This window comes from Corvus brachyrhynchos, unplaced genomic scaffold, assembly GCF_000691975.1.
Source record: "Corvus brachyrhynchos isolate BGI_N302 unplaced genomic scaffold, ASM69197v1 scaffold80, whole genome shotgun sequence".
NCBI classification, from domain to species: domain Eukaryota; kingdom Metazoa; phylum Chordata; class Aves; order Passeriformes; family Corvidae; genus Corvus; species Corvus brachyrhynchos.
In genome coordinates, this window is record NW_008236769.1 from 4,279,017 (window position 1) to 4,293,844 (window position 14,828).

At 39.1% G+C, this 14,828-nt stretch overlaps 2 protein-coding genes across 2 annotated transcripts in view; both read right to left on the reverse strand.

Moving 5' to 3' along the window:
• Window positions 1-841, reverse strand: part of MED28 (mediator complex subunit 28) — a 2,861-nt gene extending 2,020 nt beyond the window's left edge. Inside the window, exon 1 of the mRNA XM_008645133.2 lies at window positions 818-841. Within this exon, the coding sequence (XP_008643355.1) occupies window positions 818-841 (24 nt within the window). The remainder of the gene's footprint in view (window positions 1-817) is intronic.
• A 199-nt stretch (window positions 842-1,040) lies between these two features.
• LAP3 (leucine aminopeptidase 3) lies at window positions 1,041-14,394 on the reverse strand. Its single transcript, XM_017727569.1, has 12 exons — window positions 14,266-14,394; window positions 13,878-13,932; window positions 11,994-12,099; window positions 10,708-10,867; window positions 8,769-8,930; window positions 7,641-7,799; window positions 6,793-6,917; window positions 5,364-5,452; window positions 4,123-4,225; window positions 2,423-2,502; window positions 1,662-1,774; window positions 1,041-1,553 (listed from the first exon to the last, which is right to left on the reverse strand). Exons 5-12 carry the CDS (start codon window positions 8,861-8,863, stop codon window positions 1,355-1,357), a joined length of 963 nt encoding a protein of 320 aa, XP_017583058.1. The 5' UTR covers window positions 8,864-8,930; window positions 10,708-10,867; window positions 11,994-12,099; window positions 13,878-13,932; window positions 14,266-14,394; the 3' UTR covers window positions 1,041-1,354.
• Window positions 14,395-14,828: the final 434 nt, after the last annotated feature.

Here is a 14,828-nt window from a genome sequence, read left to right on the forward strand (position 1 = left end):
CTGAGGGCCGGACCCTCGGGCAACCACTGCGTGTGGGTTGGCTTATGGCCATCACTCCTCGCCCTGGCGCTAGGCACGTGTCTAAGAGATACTTTAATATATTGATGAGATCCCTGCTTAGTCTTCTCTTCTCCAGACTAAGCAGGCCCATCTCCTGCAGTCTCTCCTCATAAGAGAGATGTTCTGGACCCTCCATCCTCTTCACAGCCCTCTGCTGGCCCCTCTCCAGTAGCTCCTTTTTTGCGCTGAGTCCAGAACTGGACAGAGCACTCCAGAAGTGGCCTCACTAGGGCAGAGGAGGGGGGGGAGGATCCCCTCCTTCAATCTGCTGGCCATACTCTTCCCAGGATACCACTGGCCTTGCTGGAACAAGGCAAGCAGAGACAGCAAAGCCATTCTTCCCCGAGGGACCATCCTTCTCCTGCCTTTGCCCTGCCTGCATCTCACAGATGTGAGCCTGGGTAAGCACTGGTTCACTATCCCTTGTTCCACAACATTTAACAAAAAACCCCCCAAACCCCACCCTAAACAGAAACAAATCCCCATCTTCTAGACTTGGATCCCCCAAACTGTCAAGAAAACATCAGCCCACGTTTTAAGTGTCAGGTCTGTTTGACGTTTGAATGATTCTGGGAATACTGTCCCTGCTTGGAGTGTGGCCACCTCACACCAGTAAAGACAGGAACTATCAGGACAACAAAAGCCGTGTGAGATGGCAGCAGATTCCTCTAAAAAACCCACAAACACTAACTTGCATTCACTAGCTTTCTGTGAAAGAGTTACAAGATACACTCTTGTTGACATGTTCAGAACTTACTACATAATTCTGTGCTGAAGCCATGCTGATCACACTAATTGCAACAGCCTAAAATGATGCAGCACCATTTCTGCCTCAGTACATACAAACAGCAGTCTAAGGAAAAAATGTCAGAATGGTGTTTTTATGAACAACTTTGCAGAGTTACTGTTGACACCACCTACAGTTCACCCAAAACTGAGGCACATCTATCATCTATTGGTTATTCTCTCTCAATCAAAACTTACATCCAAATAAGGTATTTATTGTTTACAATAATTATGCCTACTTTACATATAAAATAGGCATCTCAATAATTTTCATTATCATGTTTTGGTATTAAATACCTTAATAGTTCAAACAGAATAATTTCTATTTTAAGATGCATAATATGGGATGACAAATCTCAAAGTTGGGATATTCTTACCCAAGTAATAATTTATAAAATGCATTTTTAATTGTCATAGTGGAAATATGCTTGAGGCATTCATTTACAAATTATACCTTTTAAGATTTTTTTTCCTTAAGGCAGAGTGGATGATTTTCGAACACGTATTTTTATTTGGCATTGTGACTATCTTGACTTAATCGAGCTGCAAACTCTACAAGCGTTCTCGTGGGTCGCCCTGCCATGCCCTTCCGAAGATAGGGCACCTCATCTTTATTCGACATCACCCCAGCTATATCCAAATGAGCCCAGTGAGAGGCAGTCACAAATTCCTTCAGGAATGCAGCAGCTGTGCATGCTCCTCCAGCTCTGTGGGAAGAGGAAAAATGTATTGTTTCCAGAGCAACTCCAACAGCACACATATTAAACAAATACGGTGAAAGAAAGGGGCACATGAAAGATATTGGTTCATCTTACCTGCTGTACTTTCCAATGTTACTAATATCTGCAAGAGGACAGTCTGTTACTTGTTTTGTGTAATGTTCAAAAAGAGGCATCCTCCAAACTCTGTCCCCTGTCAAAATGCTGGCCTGAAAAAAAAAACCAATCATAATTTGGGAAAATTATTTTTTTTTTTTTTTACTGCACTTGTAAGCCCTGGTTTCATGCATGCTTCTTTTTGTTTAGGTTTTATCAGTCTAAAAATCTTCAGCCCAATATATTACGTTTTTGGGAATACACTGTTAGCAAAACAAACCAGGCAATCCTGCTTTTAGGTGTTATCCAAAAGGCAACATCAAAAGACCACATTTTTTATCTGTTTTTCCTTTTCCCTGACAACAGAAATTCTTCCCCTCAGAAGCTTCCTTGATCCATCACACTTCAGCCACTCACAAGTCCTCTCTGAATTTCTGTCTCCATGTTTTTAAGCAAGATCAATTATCTTTTTAACGTGAACTAATTACTGCCAGTAGTCCAGAGCTTATGCATATGCAGTAAGTTATCAGAACATGCAGATCCTTGAGATGTTTGGTGTATGATATTACATCTCACTGAAGAGCTAGTAATAGTCAACATTGTTTTCAAGTAAATATAGGATTGACATCATTCCTCTAAAATTTCAAAATGTATAACATCTTTCAATTTGCATAAAGATTTTCAGTAATGTACTAACTTTTCAATAAGATATATAACTGAATTATTACTATTATGATTTAATAATAATGCAGATGGCCTACCTCATAGAGGTGAGTCCAAAGCCAAGATGAATTTGTGAACACTCCAGTTGCAGCAGATCCCAATGCAACATCCATGGCACCTAAAGAAACACCTTCGAGCTTATATGACAAAGGCAAAGGTGAACCTGAGCTATTCCCTGCATCCTGACTCCTCACAGAACTTCCCCGTTTTAACTCCCATTATCAGTAACAGGAATTAATCAGACTGCAAAACCTGAAGACTTTAGTACACTCACATATTTGAAAGTCTGAACAATTTTTAAAACATTTATATAGTCTAAAAGACACAAGAAATCATAAAATTATATTGTTTCCCATGAAACTAAATTTTCTGATTTCAGCTTAATGTTTCTTAGAAATATTTCTAAGATAATGTATTAAACAATAACTATCCTCTAAAATAAATCTAGATATTATTTTCATGTAGAAAATACAAGTGAGTGGGCTTTTTCCAGTTTATAGACCTCAATAATTTTTGAGCTCATACCTTCTCTTTTGTGAATTTCACTTAAGTCGACTTTAGCACATCATGTGTAAACTTACTTTATTAAATATTTACTTTATTAAAATAATCCTTATCAAAATACTAGAGATTACATACATATTTTCCTATTTGATGCCCCAGAACTGCTTCTCTAATACCAACACTCAATCCTGAGTGAGATGAAAAAAATAAAAAAGTAGTTTAACGAAATATGTCAAAGAAATTTCTATGGGAGCCCTCCTTCTTCCTGCTCAGTGCCCAAGGATCCCAGGTGGGAACACTTTTATACAAACCAACAATCTTAAAATCAGTTTCCTTTTTGTCTATTGAAATTTTCCACAGCATTTGAACACGTAAAACTGATGGAACATAATTTAAAGCCGTGAATCTATAGCAGAGATCTCTATAAGCATGATTATTTTGCTTAGCATATTCATTAAGCAACACAGTGGAGTCCTGTCGGAATTACTCTTCCGTGTTTGCTTTTATTTCAGCTACAGTCACCTCACCCATGACAGCTTGTTAGTGAGTTCATGAGCTGCATACACAATTGCTGGTTTTAAATTTAAATTTACAACCTCATTATTATGCAACTGTAGAGATTAAACAATTAAAACACATTTCAAAACGCCTAGAAGTATGCAAACTGCACAAAACATAGGAGGTACTTCAGTCATACCAGTTCTGGGGAAGATGATGACGACTCTCCTGTCATCATGGAAGCCTGAGCTAGCTCACGTACTGGCACTGGCTACATCAGAGCTCAGGCATTCAGCAAAGCTGCTCAGGAACCTGAGCTCCAGAGTGGTCTGTGCCATATGAACTGGGCAGAATTCTTCCATGAACACGCCACTACCTCTGCATCACACAGCCCTGGGAGCTGGGAGGGTTTAGCTCAGAGATGGAAGAAGCACAGGGAAACACTGTGCAGAAACATTGAAGGCTGTGTAGGTTTTTCTGCTCTTGGTTCCAGCTGGGCTGGGCCAGCCCAACTTCATCTCCACTGCTGAGCACGTACTCTGCATGTCCTACGTGTCCCCTCCCCACTCCAGAGACACACAAGCTGTGCTCGCTGTTGTCCTGCAACATGCAAAATCATCCCAGTTGCCTCTGAATTAAGGTTGGATTTACATACACAGTGCAACTAATCCACAGCCCAACTAATAAGTAACACAAAACTGACTTGCAAAATGAGCAGGGAAGGGACACTGCTTACCTGTTAATGTTGCAGCATTCACAATGGCCCTTGCATTAAAATTGTGGGCGTAACAGAGAGCATCAGCTAAGAGCAGTCTTCCTTCTGCATCTGTGTTATCTACCTTCAAGGGCAAAATTAGTAAAAAAAACAGATAAAGTACTGTAAACATCTCTTTCACTGATGTATTTCTCACATATTATCTTAAATAGTTGTTGGATAGAGGCCCTAGGAACTTCAGGTAATGAAAATTTACTCAAACTACACTGAAAAAAAAAAAAAGAAGAAAACATAGTATTGATATGCAGTAATGTTTATAAAGTAAAAGCATATCTGTAGCTGAGGTTAAGTCATCTTTCAGCACTGCAACCTCCTCCACATGCTGGGTCTCTGTACTGCTGGCTCCTCAGAAGAGCCCGGAGAGGTGCCTCAGTGGAGCACATAGGCTGCATCATGCGCTCTGAGCTACCAGCACTTTCTTGCAAATTTCTTCTTGGTGGGGAAATACATGGCCAGTCTTTTTCCCTTTCAAAGCAGAGGGTGACTGAACTCAGTTTTCAGAGATGAACGTCAAAGAAATGGAAGGCTCAGCAAGTCAAAAGTGGCAGAATCACAGAAATTCAGACAGAAGGAAATATTAACCCATCTAATTCTGCATTAAATCAGTGATCTACCACACAATGACTTTCAGTACAATTTATTCTATTAGATGAGTATGGAACCATTTGTAATAAATACAAAATATGTATCTTGGATACTGATTTGGCAAGCTCCTTTGAACAAACAGCCCCTATGACTCAGAGTTCTGATTGTTCTGAGCATTTTGGCAGTGTAAAGACGTTGGTTCTATCAGAAGAAAATGGATGCCTTACTCTCATGAGTTACTCCAGATAGCAAGGAATTGTTCTGAAGGGTCTGCTGGAAGCAATTAATGTTATTCATTCAGACTGAGAGCCTGTATGTAAGAGCATTTTAACAACCTCTTGTGCCAAACAAGCTTTTCCAGCACGCTCAGTAAATGACCTTACTTTGCAGCTTTTCCTAGCAATTTATAAAACATGCCTCATCTCTTCAATCTATATCTGAAAAAAATCCTAAGATAGTAATTTCTAGTTAATAACATGCTTCTTACATTTTTAAAAACAGTACATTTGCACTGCTTATCTTTAAGGGTTTGTTTCAAACGTACTCTGACTGCAGTCAACTTGGTTGATTACACCAATTCATTAAAAGTACTCAAAATCCAAGTTTCACAGGCATACCTGTATTGTTTTTCCATTCTTGGCTCTAACTACATCCCCAGGCTTGTTTGCCTTACCACTGGGCATATTTTCACAGAGGGGTGCCAAACCTCAGAGACAAAAAGAAAAGTGAATTACTAATTTTCTTCTCAGAAAAGTTATAGAAAAAAACCCACTTAGATAAACCCCAAACACCTCCTTAAGAAAACAGTAGAAGTGTTGTTTTGAAATTAAGCTCAAAATCCAAATTTTCCTGGTTAATGAAAGACACATGGTCCAGTTTTCAATCAGGGAAACTCGTGGTGGTGCATGATGCACCACCATGCTCTCTCACCTACACTATTTTATCACTAAGATTTTCTTCTACTTTTTTCCCAGACAAGTCATATCAGAGGAGCAATAAATATTATGTCTCCCATATATAATTATTCACATGGAACTTCTTTCTTTCTGAAATTAAAAACTTCTCAAATAAACACTCTGAGCCATTTGAACTCTGCTCATTGTATAATGTCCAGAGGGGTCCGGGGTTGTCACATATCTCCAGCCACACCAAGAGCAACTAGAAATGAGCAAAAAAACAGGCTCAGCATCAAAACTGCAACTACAGCTGGGATCATGGAATGAAAGGCACTCCACCACTCCTAGGGAAAACCTGCACCTGGCACAAGGTCCACAAGTGAAGCACCACTTCTCAGTGGTGTGAATGTACAGGCTCCACTGCCAGCCCTTCCCATAGCACACAAAGGTGAGGAACGCTGTGAGGATGCGTGTGGGCATCGCTGCCCTCTTCTGGTTGAAGCATAGAAGTGACTAAAGTACCAGTTAACTCCCAAGTTCAGCTTCTCAAACTAAAACTTATCCTAGAACATGTTACATGTCATTGCCAGCTGGTCTTGCCACAGCGTCTGAATCAGCACATTTAATTTTATCTCTGCAGAAAAAAATAAGCTTTTTTTCTGGAAAAAAAAACATTGCACATACATAATAGCATCAGCAGACTGGTTTCACTTGTTTTAGTTTTCTGCTGAGATAGTCACCTAATGAAACTAAAGCTGATCCCTCTTCCTGTTCAGTTGTGACAAGCACTCATGGAGGTAGCTCAGCGAACTCCTTTTCATACTGTCTGCTTACACAGACATGCACACTCCTTCTTGTAATGAAGGATTGGCACTCACTTTATTGACAAGCATTTCTCACTTAAGATCTAAATATCATACCTTAAAAATCTTAATTTGGTGTTCCAATATTTTATTCAAGTAAAGAATAGCAGTGTTTTTGTATGCAAGTAAAAATGGAAGAAAGGTTGAGCAAGGGAATGAGAGAAGTAGGTGTGCAAGTGTCCATGATGTTTCTACATGGCTTTTACCATTGCTAATACTAGGAATGTTCTCTCTCACAAAACTTTGTAGAACTAAGATTTTTGGATTCTCCACACAAACACACTTACCAATTATGTTGAGAGGTAGATTTAGAGCTGCTGCTGTCACAATGGCTGAACAGACAGTTGCTGCCCCTCCCATATCTGCTCTCATTGCATCCATACCCGATGACGGCTTCAGTGAAATGCCACCGCTGGAACAAACAGCTCGATGTCACATACACTGATGATGTTCTGTCCATCAGTATGTGTTAACACCAAATATCAGTAAATGCTAGACCTGGTGCTCCAAATACTCCTGCAACCCTAGTAAGTGTACTGAAAGCAAAGTATCTGGGTTTTCATTTCAGATAAAATATTACTTCTTCATCATTAGGAGACCACAAAAGTCCAGGTAAACTGCAGTGGACTAACTAATTGGTCTTCATAACAGCAGTGCACAAAACAAGAAAAAAACAGTACACTTGGTAAAATCAACATATGGATGGGGAACTGACTGATAAATTCTTCAATAGTATGTGACATGGAAAGTAGTTATAAGGAATTGCTGCAAAGAATGAACTATTTTCTATTTCCTTAAGCATCATCTAGATGTCCAGTGACATACTGCAATTCTAAACATGTAAATTCTTCATCCACAGGTTTGCTCAGGACAAGAAAAAAAAATAGCACCTTCTTTATTTTCTTTCCCTCTGAATTTCCTTTTTCCCCTTACAAGATGATACCTTATTAATTCCTACTTTGGACAACTGATGTTGTCTCTTCCCCAGGAAAGACAGCACAAGCTACTATGTAACACAAGTTCAGTGGAATGGCATTGGAAGATGTGCTGAGCAAAGGAAAAGCATCTCCCTGTTGAACATGAATAGCAGAAAAACATTTTCTCCCTCTAGTAGTTAAAATATTAGCATACATACCTGTCAAATGTAACTCCTTTTCCTACAAATACCAATGGGGAGTCATTTGTATCAGCACCCCCTGAATAGTGAATCTCCAGAAAGATGGGAGGTTCAGCTGAACCCTTAGCTACACTCAGGAATGCTCCCATCTCTTGTGTTGTTATCCAAGACTCCGGTCTGGAATAAAAACATATTAGTTTGGGTTTTTTGTTTTTTTTTCAACTGGACACTTTGACCAAGGTGGTTTTTTTTTAAGAGATCATGATTCTTGAAGGTTTGTACACAAACCAATTCATTTTAGTTAGTTATTTTGGAAACTGTAATTTAAATCCAACCATTACTACCATTTTTGTGAGGCAGAAAACCACTTCAAAGTTGCTCTTTTTGTTCTATCTTGTTTAAAAAAAAACCCCCAAAAACAACAGCTTGTCTACAGTTTCTGCATCAGAAACACTTATCTTTCACTTGCATGTGAGGCTATAGATGCTAAAGGCATATGAAGTAACAATATTGCAGCAGGTTACATTTAGCTTTCTGCTAGCAAGATTTCCCTCAGCCTTTTGCTTGCCAACAAAATAGCCTCCAACACTTGCACAACCAGTTAGCCTGTTTCCACTGATGAGCAGAAAGTAGAAATTCAGGGGCAAGAAGCACCAGCTGTGCAAATGCACTTGCAACGGCTTTTATGGCTCCATCTCACATTTTTAAAAGCTATTTTAAAAATCCCAACAGTAACAGCAATAAATAGAAGATGTTTTATTACCACATCCACACAAAAAAAGGAAAGGTATGTAAAAAACCCACCTGGGAAGAAAACAAAAGGTAATTAATATTAGCCCTCTGTTCACTGAGGCTTCTTTTCACAGCACGTGTTAATTAAGCAGTAATTGACTGCATGACTAATTGACAGGTAATGATTTTACTGCATCACAGTATCTTGCTTCCTGTGCAAACTAACAGCTCATCTTCTAATTCTTGAGAACAGCCTCCATTCTGGACACCCCTCATACCTTTTCCCCAAACACTCTCCCTGCTTTTGTCATTTGAAGTAGCAAAGGGAAAATGAGATTTGAATAACCTGGAAGGTATCTTATCTTACTGTTATGGTCCTCTACCCTACAGAAGAATCATTTCTGTGGAATTTACCTTATGTGGACCTTTACATTGCTGAAACTTCTGAGCTTCTGTTCAATATGTTCAGCAAATTTGATGGGAGTTATATAATTAGCTGGAGCCTCCATAAGGTACCGAGCGAGGTTCTGTCCCTCAGCATAGATAACACCTTTTTGCCAGGCTTCACTTTCAGCACTGAACAACAACACACAATGATCAGAATTATACACATTTGCAAAAGTAAGATGTCAGCATTCACATATTCTCTTTCTTAAAATGCAGTATCATTAATTTGGAGCAGTTAAGAATATCACAGTTATCTTACCACAAGGAATCTAGTCTAGTAACTCATCTCTGGTTCTAGTCAGTGCCAAATACTTCAGAGAAAGCTAGGAAAATCTGAGAGCAGACAGATGTCAAATTATCTCTCCAATTCTTTAGGTCTTGTCCTAATCATGACTAACCAAAGATTGGCTTAAATCCTTAACCACAAGGTTTAATACCCTTTCCAAAGTTTGTAATCACATTAACAGCCTTGAAAGTTTTTATTTACCATATAAAAGTCTCCAATTCTGTTTTTGCCTTTACCGAAATACGATTATGTGATAAGAGTGGAATTTGGATCTCATTTCATAGTGCACTCAAGGCACTTCACCAACAAATGACAGAACAAACATACACAGAGCTTGTGTAGCAAATGGGAGGTCTCTCTGGTTACTTTGCCAGACAACCAGTACAAAACCTTTCATTTTACTGAGACAACTTACTTGCTTTATAAGTTATCACAAAGTAGGGCCTTGAACTGGATTCTGCCTCTAAAAAGAGCAGGACAATGGTAGAGGAATCCAGGAATACAGAAATATTGCCTGGATATGGAGGGATGTAATTAAGAAGCCAAATGTCAGCTGACACTGAAACTGGCAAGTTAAGCACTAGAACAGATGGCCCAGTGAGGACGTGGAATTTTCAGCTCAGGAGATATTCAAATATGGACTAAACAAAGGGCTGATCAACCTGACCAAACTTTAATGTTGTATGTAATGTCCAGGTTATCCCTAATCCAAGCTGGAGCTGGACTGAATGACCTCCAGAAGTCTTTTCCAACCTAAATTACTGTATAATAAAATTACTTCCAGTGTTGTAAGTGGTCACAGGACCATCTATGTTTTCAGGAAATGTTTATTTAATATGAATTTAATCAGCCCCCAGACTATCTGCTGTGCTACAAAATGGGAAGAGTGTTTATTTTACATATAGCTTATCTAGACATGCTTAATCAAGAGGGTTTTATTTTATTTCATTAACTTCTTTGAAAGGAAGGATTTGTTCCTGTTTAAAGTACATACAGGAAATACCTCCCCTATGCATGACAGAATATTCTATACAAAATATCCAAAGTCCACTCTGGTAATTGTTCTGAAACCAAAAGCTCTGGTTCTACTTTCTGGTCTCCAGTAAGTGATGTCTATTTAGAGACCAGAAGAACCCCAGCTTCTCGCATTATACTCTGTGAATGAAAATATAACAAATGAACTATGTAAAATATATCCATAATGCATTGGTCTGGTGTCAGTTAGTATTTCCTGATTCTCCAAAGGATTTATCCATTTATGGAGTTTGAAACACCTCTTCTCCAGAATTTTGGCACACAGTACCAAATTGTTGTATATGACAACTACTCTTCAGGTATTTTTTTACTTCTACTTTTATTCTGGCCCTTCTTTTCTATGAAGCAGCATTTATTTACCCTTAACCTCTGAACATGGCATCAAAACACAGAACAAACACTATAAATATACTTGAGATGTAAAATTCTTCAGGAAATTCAAATGAGTAGGAGTTAGCAAGAGTACTGTTGCTAGCCCTACTCTTTCAGTTTTGTTTTTCTCATGCACAAGCATGCCACGCACACAGTTTTATAAATAAGCAAGCAAACAGACAAATGAATAGGCAAGCTTTCCTTTGCCATCACCTTCCATGTAGCTGAGGAGTAACTACAGGCTTCTTTTTTTGCTTCAGCTCATTATATTCATGCAATCCAAGGACAGCACCTTCTGCAGCTGCTTGCGCATCTCCGCAGGGATCTACTTCCACACAAGGAATCTCCAGGTCCTGGATCTGCCTGCAGCCAACTGAAAAATACGCACAGAATTGAAGGGCAACTATTGCACAGAACAGCAAAACAGGTGTCTGAGGTGATCAGTGGGCCATTTCAAGGCAAAGATAATTTTAACTGAAGATATCTGAGTTTATAAGTAAGTCAGTTAAAGAGATCATGCAGTAGAATAATTAAAAATGCTAATAACCATACACTGACAAACTTTTACTAAAAATACCACTTGATAAATTATAATAATTAAAGTGTTTCACACGAATAAAAGTGTTTCACAAGAAAAAAAAAGGAAAAATCAAAGTTGTTCTGACTCCTTTAAGCTCATTCTAGAGCAAAGCAAGGCTCTATTACTCTGGAGTGCTATGAATTATGACTATCTACAGGTATTAGAAATTTGTCATAATTTAGATTTTTGCCAAGAATATGACTGCTCTTTTCTTCCAGATGAGTTTATACACCCTTTTATAAAACAATGTATTCCATAAATTCTATTTTGTTCCCAAGTAATTTAACAGTGTTTTATGTCAGCTACAGTGTTAATATTAATTAACAATGTTAATGGCACCTACAGGCTAGCACTTTGGACATACAGTTGTCATCCAATCACAGATTATAAAGTCTTCAGTGAGAACTCTTTTAATTCTTATTTTACACACTTAGATCCAGCAGTCATCCTTGATTAAGATAAGCCCTCCTTTGTCTACAGAGAACATGCTGAATCATAGTACTGATGTTGTGAAAGATGTCAGTTTATAATGCAAATATCTCAGTTATGAAGTGGCAGAAGTAAATATATGTGCATACTTAAGCACAGAGTGACCATAAAGTGAATTGCTGATGCTCCCAGGCTTCAAAATACTAATTAGACAAGTGCCTTTTCAATATCACACTGTTTAGGAAAGTTATTTGATATAAATAACTGCAGTTTCCTGTCTTCAGATTTGATTTACACTCTTGATAACTCCTCACTAAGGAAAAATTTACATGAATATCAGTGACAAGTAAATGCATTTACCAAACCATGCAGTAAGTTGTGCATTTCAAAACAAAGGCATATCTAGACTTGGTCTTCAAAAATGGAACATGCTGCAGAACTGCAATTGCTTTATAGACAAAATGTTTAAAAAATTTTTAAAATGGTTAACCTGCAACAGCTGTACGAACATTTTCTTTGCCTTCATTCCAGTTTTCTTGTTCATTTATTCCAGCATTCTTCTTACCCAAGCCAACTACCACTACACTTGGAAAGTCCTAGATGAAGTCAAAACACAAATGGATTAATTTCTTCATTGTTACAGCCACAGCAGAGCTGTTATAAAGACTTTACTTTCCAAATCAAACTAAGCACATCATTAAAATACATGCAGTACTTCTTCTATATCAGGCACTTTTCATTAAGAGTGCCAGTATGGTGCTGCTGTCCTGTGCTCCCAATCATTTGCCACAGGCTTGCAGTCAGTTATTCTGTTGTCCAGTTAATAATCATGTGCATTGCACAGACCAGACAGGGCTTTGTGCTCAACACATGGTAAATTTGATACTCCTAATGGCAAGCCTAAGAGTCCTTGGAAAGCAGATCCAGCTTTCAAGCTGTAAGAAAGGACAGAACTGATCTGGAGAATTGTAACCTTTTTTGGCACAGTAGTATGTTCAAGGAAATAAAACAACTTCAAAAACTCAGGGTCTTAGCTCATCTCAGGGGGGTCTGCTGGCACAATTTGCCAGGTAGCAAACGAAAGCTGCACAGAGGTACACCTCTCCGGAACTCAGGAAAACAATGTAGCATGGCAGACTAAATGCTTGCCTTATAAACTGCAAGCAAGTGGAAGGAAAAAAGAAGCAATGAGGATTAAAGGAGCCTTTTAAGAGCAAAGTCAAATTTGTATAAAACTCAAAGCTATATACATATATATATGTGTGAACATATATATATATGTGTATGCTCCTATAGCTCTTAGAAAAATTAAGATTATTTTAGGCTTTCCCCTTCCATCTCTGTCAACTTCTAACAATTAGCTTTCAAACTGCTACACTGTAGTAAAGTCTTTTAGTCAAAAGAATGCTGAAACTTGTGTTAGCTATCCAGAAAACCAGTGATACCAGTTAACATTCTCCTGTCTTCCTTTGCAGACATTTGCTACTCACTTCAGAGCCCATTCTACATGCAGAACTGGGATAATGGGACTTTCAGTGCACTCAACTTCCATGAAATTTCTGAGAGCCTTTTTACCAAGTCCAGTGTCACCTGCATGGGATGTCTGCACAGGAATTTATACATGGCAGGCAATACTCACCACAAATGGCTTTATTTCAGATTACTTAAATAGCCCTAGCGTGAGATTCAGTTACTTAGACAGGGACACTTAGTGTCACATCACATGCCTGCCTAGGCCTTAGCTACTACTCCAAAAAGGCACAAATCATACCATACTGGTCAGCTTCACATATATGCATTAGAGGTATCCCGGCTTCTCAAATGGCACCAAAAGCCTGATTTTGAGCAGATGAATCCTCACCTCATACCTTGTGATCTATCATGTCTGTGCAGACAAAAGTCCTGCTTGAAAAACAGTCCCATGTCTTACTTTCAGAGGTTTCAAGCACCTGACTTAAAACCTCTGACAAAAGCATATGATGGGACTACTTTGTGTTAGAACTGTCAGGTCTGGAAGGTCTTTGTACCTATCAGTAACTCCTCACACACTCACCCCCCCTGGACACAGGAGGCACAGATGTCAGATCCAAAACTGCCATGCTTTAGCTTATTCAGGAAACAGCTATTCAGAGTACAGCACCTTTGGAGCAGACTTGTTTACATTCTCTCCACTTGCAGCACACTGGAGGGAGTACAGGACTGTGCAAAAGGCTGTGCAAATACAGGCAGTGCAGAACAGGAGTTGAGAGGGTCAAAAGGAGAGAAGAAGAGTAGGCCATTTATACAAGCACAGCAGTGAACTCAGCTTAAAATTAGATGTAAAGGCAAACTTCATACATCAATCAATTAGCATACAAAAACGCAAAGTTCATACCTGATGCAAACCATGAAATATGCGTGTTTTGCCTTTCTTCAAAGGTGGCCCACATCTAGGACACAAAAGCATTCTTTCAATACAGAGGTCCTTACTGTGATAAATCTTACAGTACTACACTCACTCCATGACCACGCAGTGCGCCACACAAATGTAACGGGATGCTTGGCTCTGTGCTGATTCACAGCAGAGGACGGGTCCCATGAACATTTTGCATGTTTGCTCAGTGCTTGGTTTTATCATGGGAGGTCCCCTTCAAACTCTAGAAGCAAATACCAGCCTGACAGTGATATGGACACAGACACTAATAATGAAAAAAAAAAAAAGACCATTCCTACTGGTATTTGTCGATACTTTAATCCATTTCAGAAGCTTATCACACACTTACAGGGACAGAAGTGCTCTCAGCTTTCCGGACAGAAGCCTATCAAAAGCATCTCCTGCACTAGTGAATTGGGCAGCACCATCATCCTTTTCACTAGAGTAGACTCCCAGAACAAGACCCTAGAAAAGGACATGCGTTAATGTAAGCAACATGAAATTTAGAGACCCATCAGAGAGGCAGCGAGCACACTGTTCAAACTATTGCTACCTCTGTATTTATTTATCTCAGTTTTTGAATTTATCTAACGTAATGAACAGAATAACTCTTCAGTAAACCAGGATCAACTACTACAACTACTTTAAAGTGTGAAAAAGAATTCAGATACAACGTAACTAAACTTACAACAATTTTGCCGAGCACATGAAGACAAAATTTCTTTCAATCAGTAATTTTAAATACAAAAGAGCTTATCCCCACCAGTGCAGAGCTGCAGTCTGGCACACCCAAGAGAAGCAGAGGGAGCCGCATCACTCCTGACTCAGCTCCGGGGGGCACACGCGGGGCTCAGCCGAGAGCCGCGGGCCCGAGCGCAGGAAGGGACACGCGACCCCCCCGCCCCGGCTCCC

Excerpts from the sequence above, each read along its gene's own strand:
- LAP3 (XM_017727569.1), bottom strand. The coding sequence starts at position 8,863 with ATGGAGGCTCCAGCTAATTATATAACTCCCATCAAATTTGCTGAACAT. Across the intron at positions 5,453-6,792 it reads TCTACCTCTCAACATAATTG|GTTTGGCACCCCTCTGTGAA; the intron begins GTAAGTGTGTTT and ends TTTGTCTCTGAG. Across the intron at positions 1,775-2,422 it reads TTTGGACTCACCTCTATGAG|GCCAGCATTTTGACAGGGGA; the intron begins GTAGGCCATCTG and ends TTTTTTTTTCAG.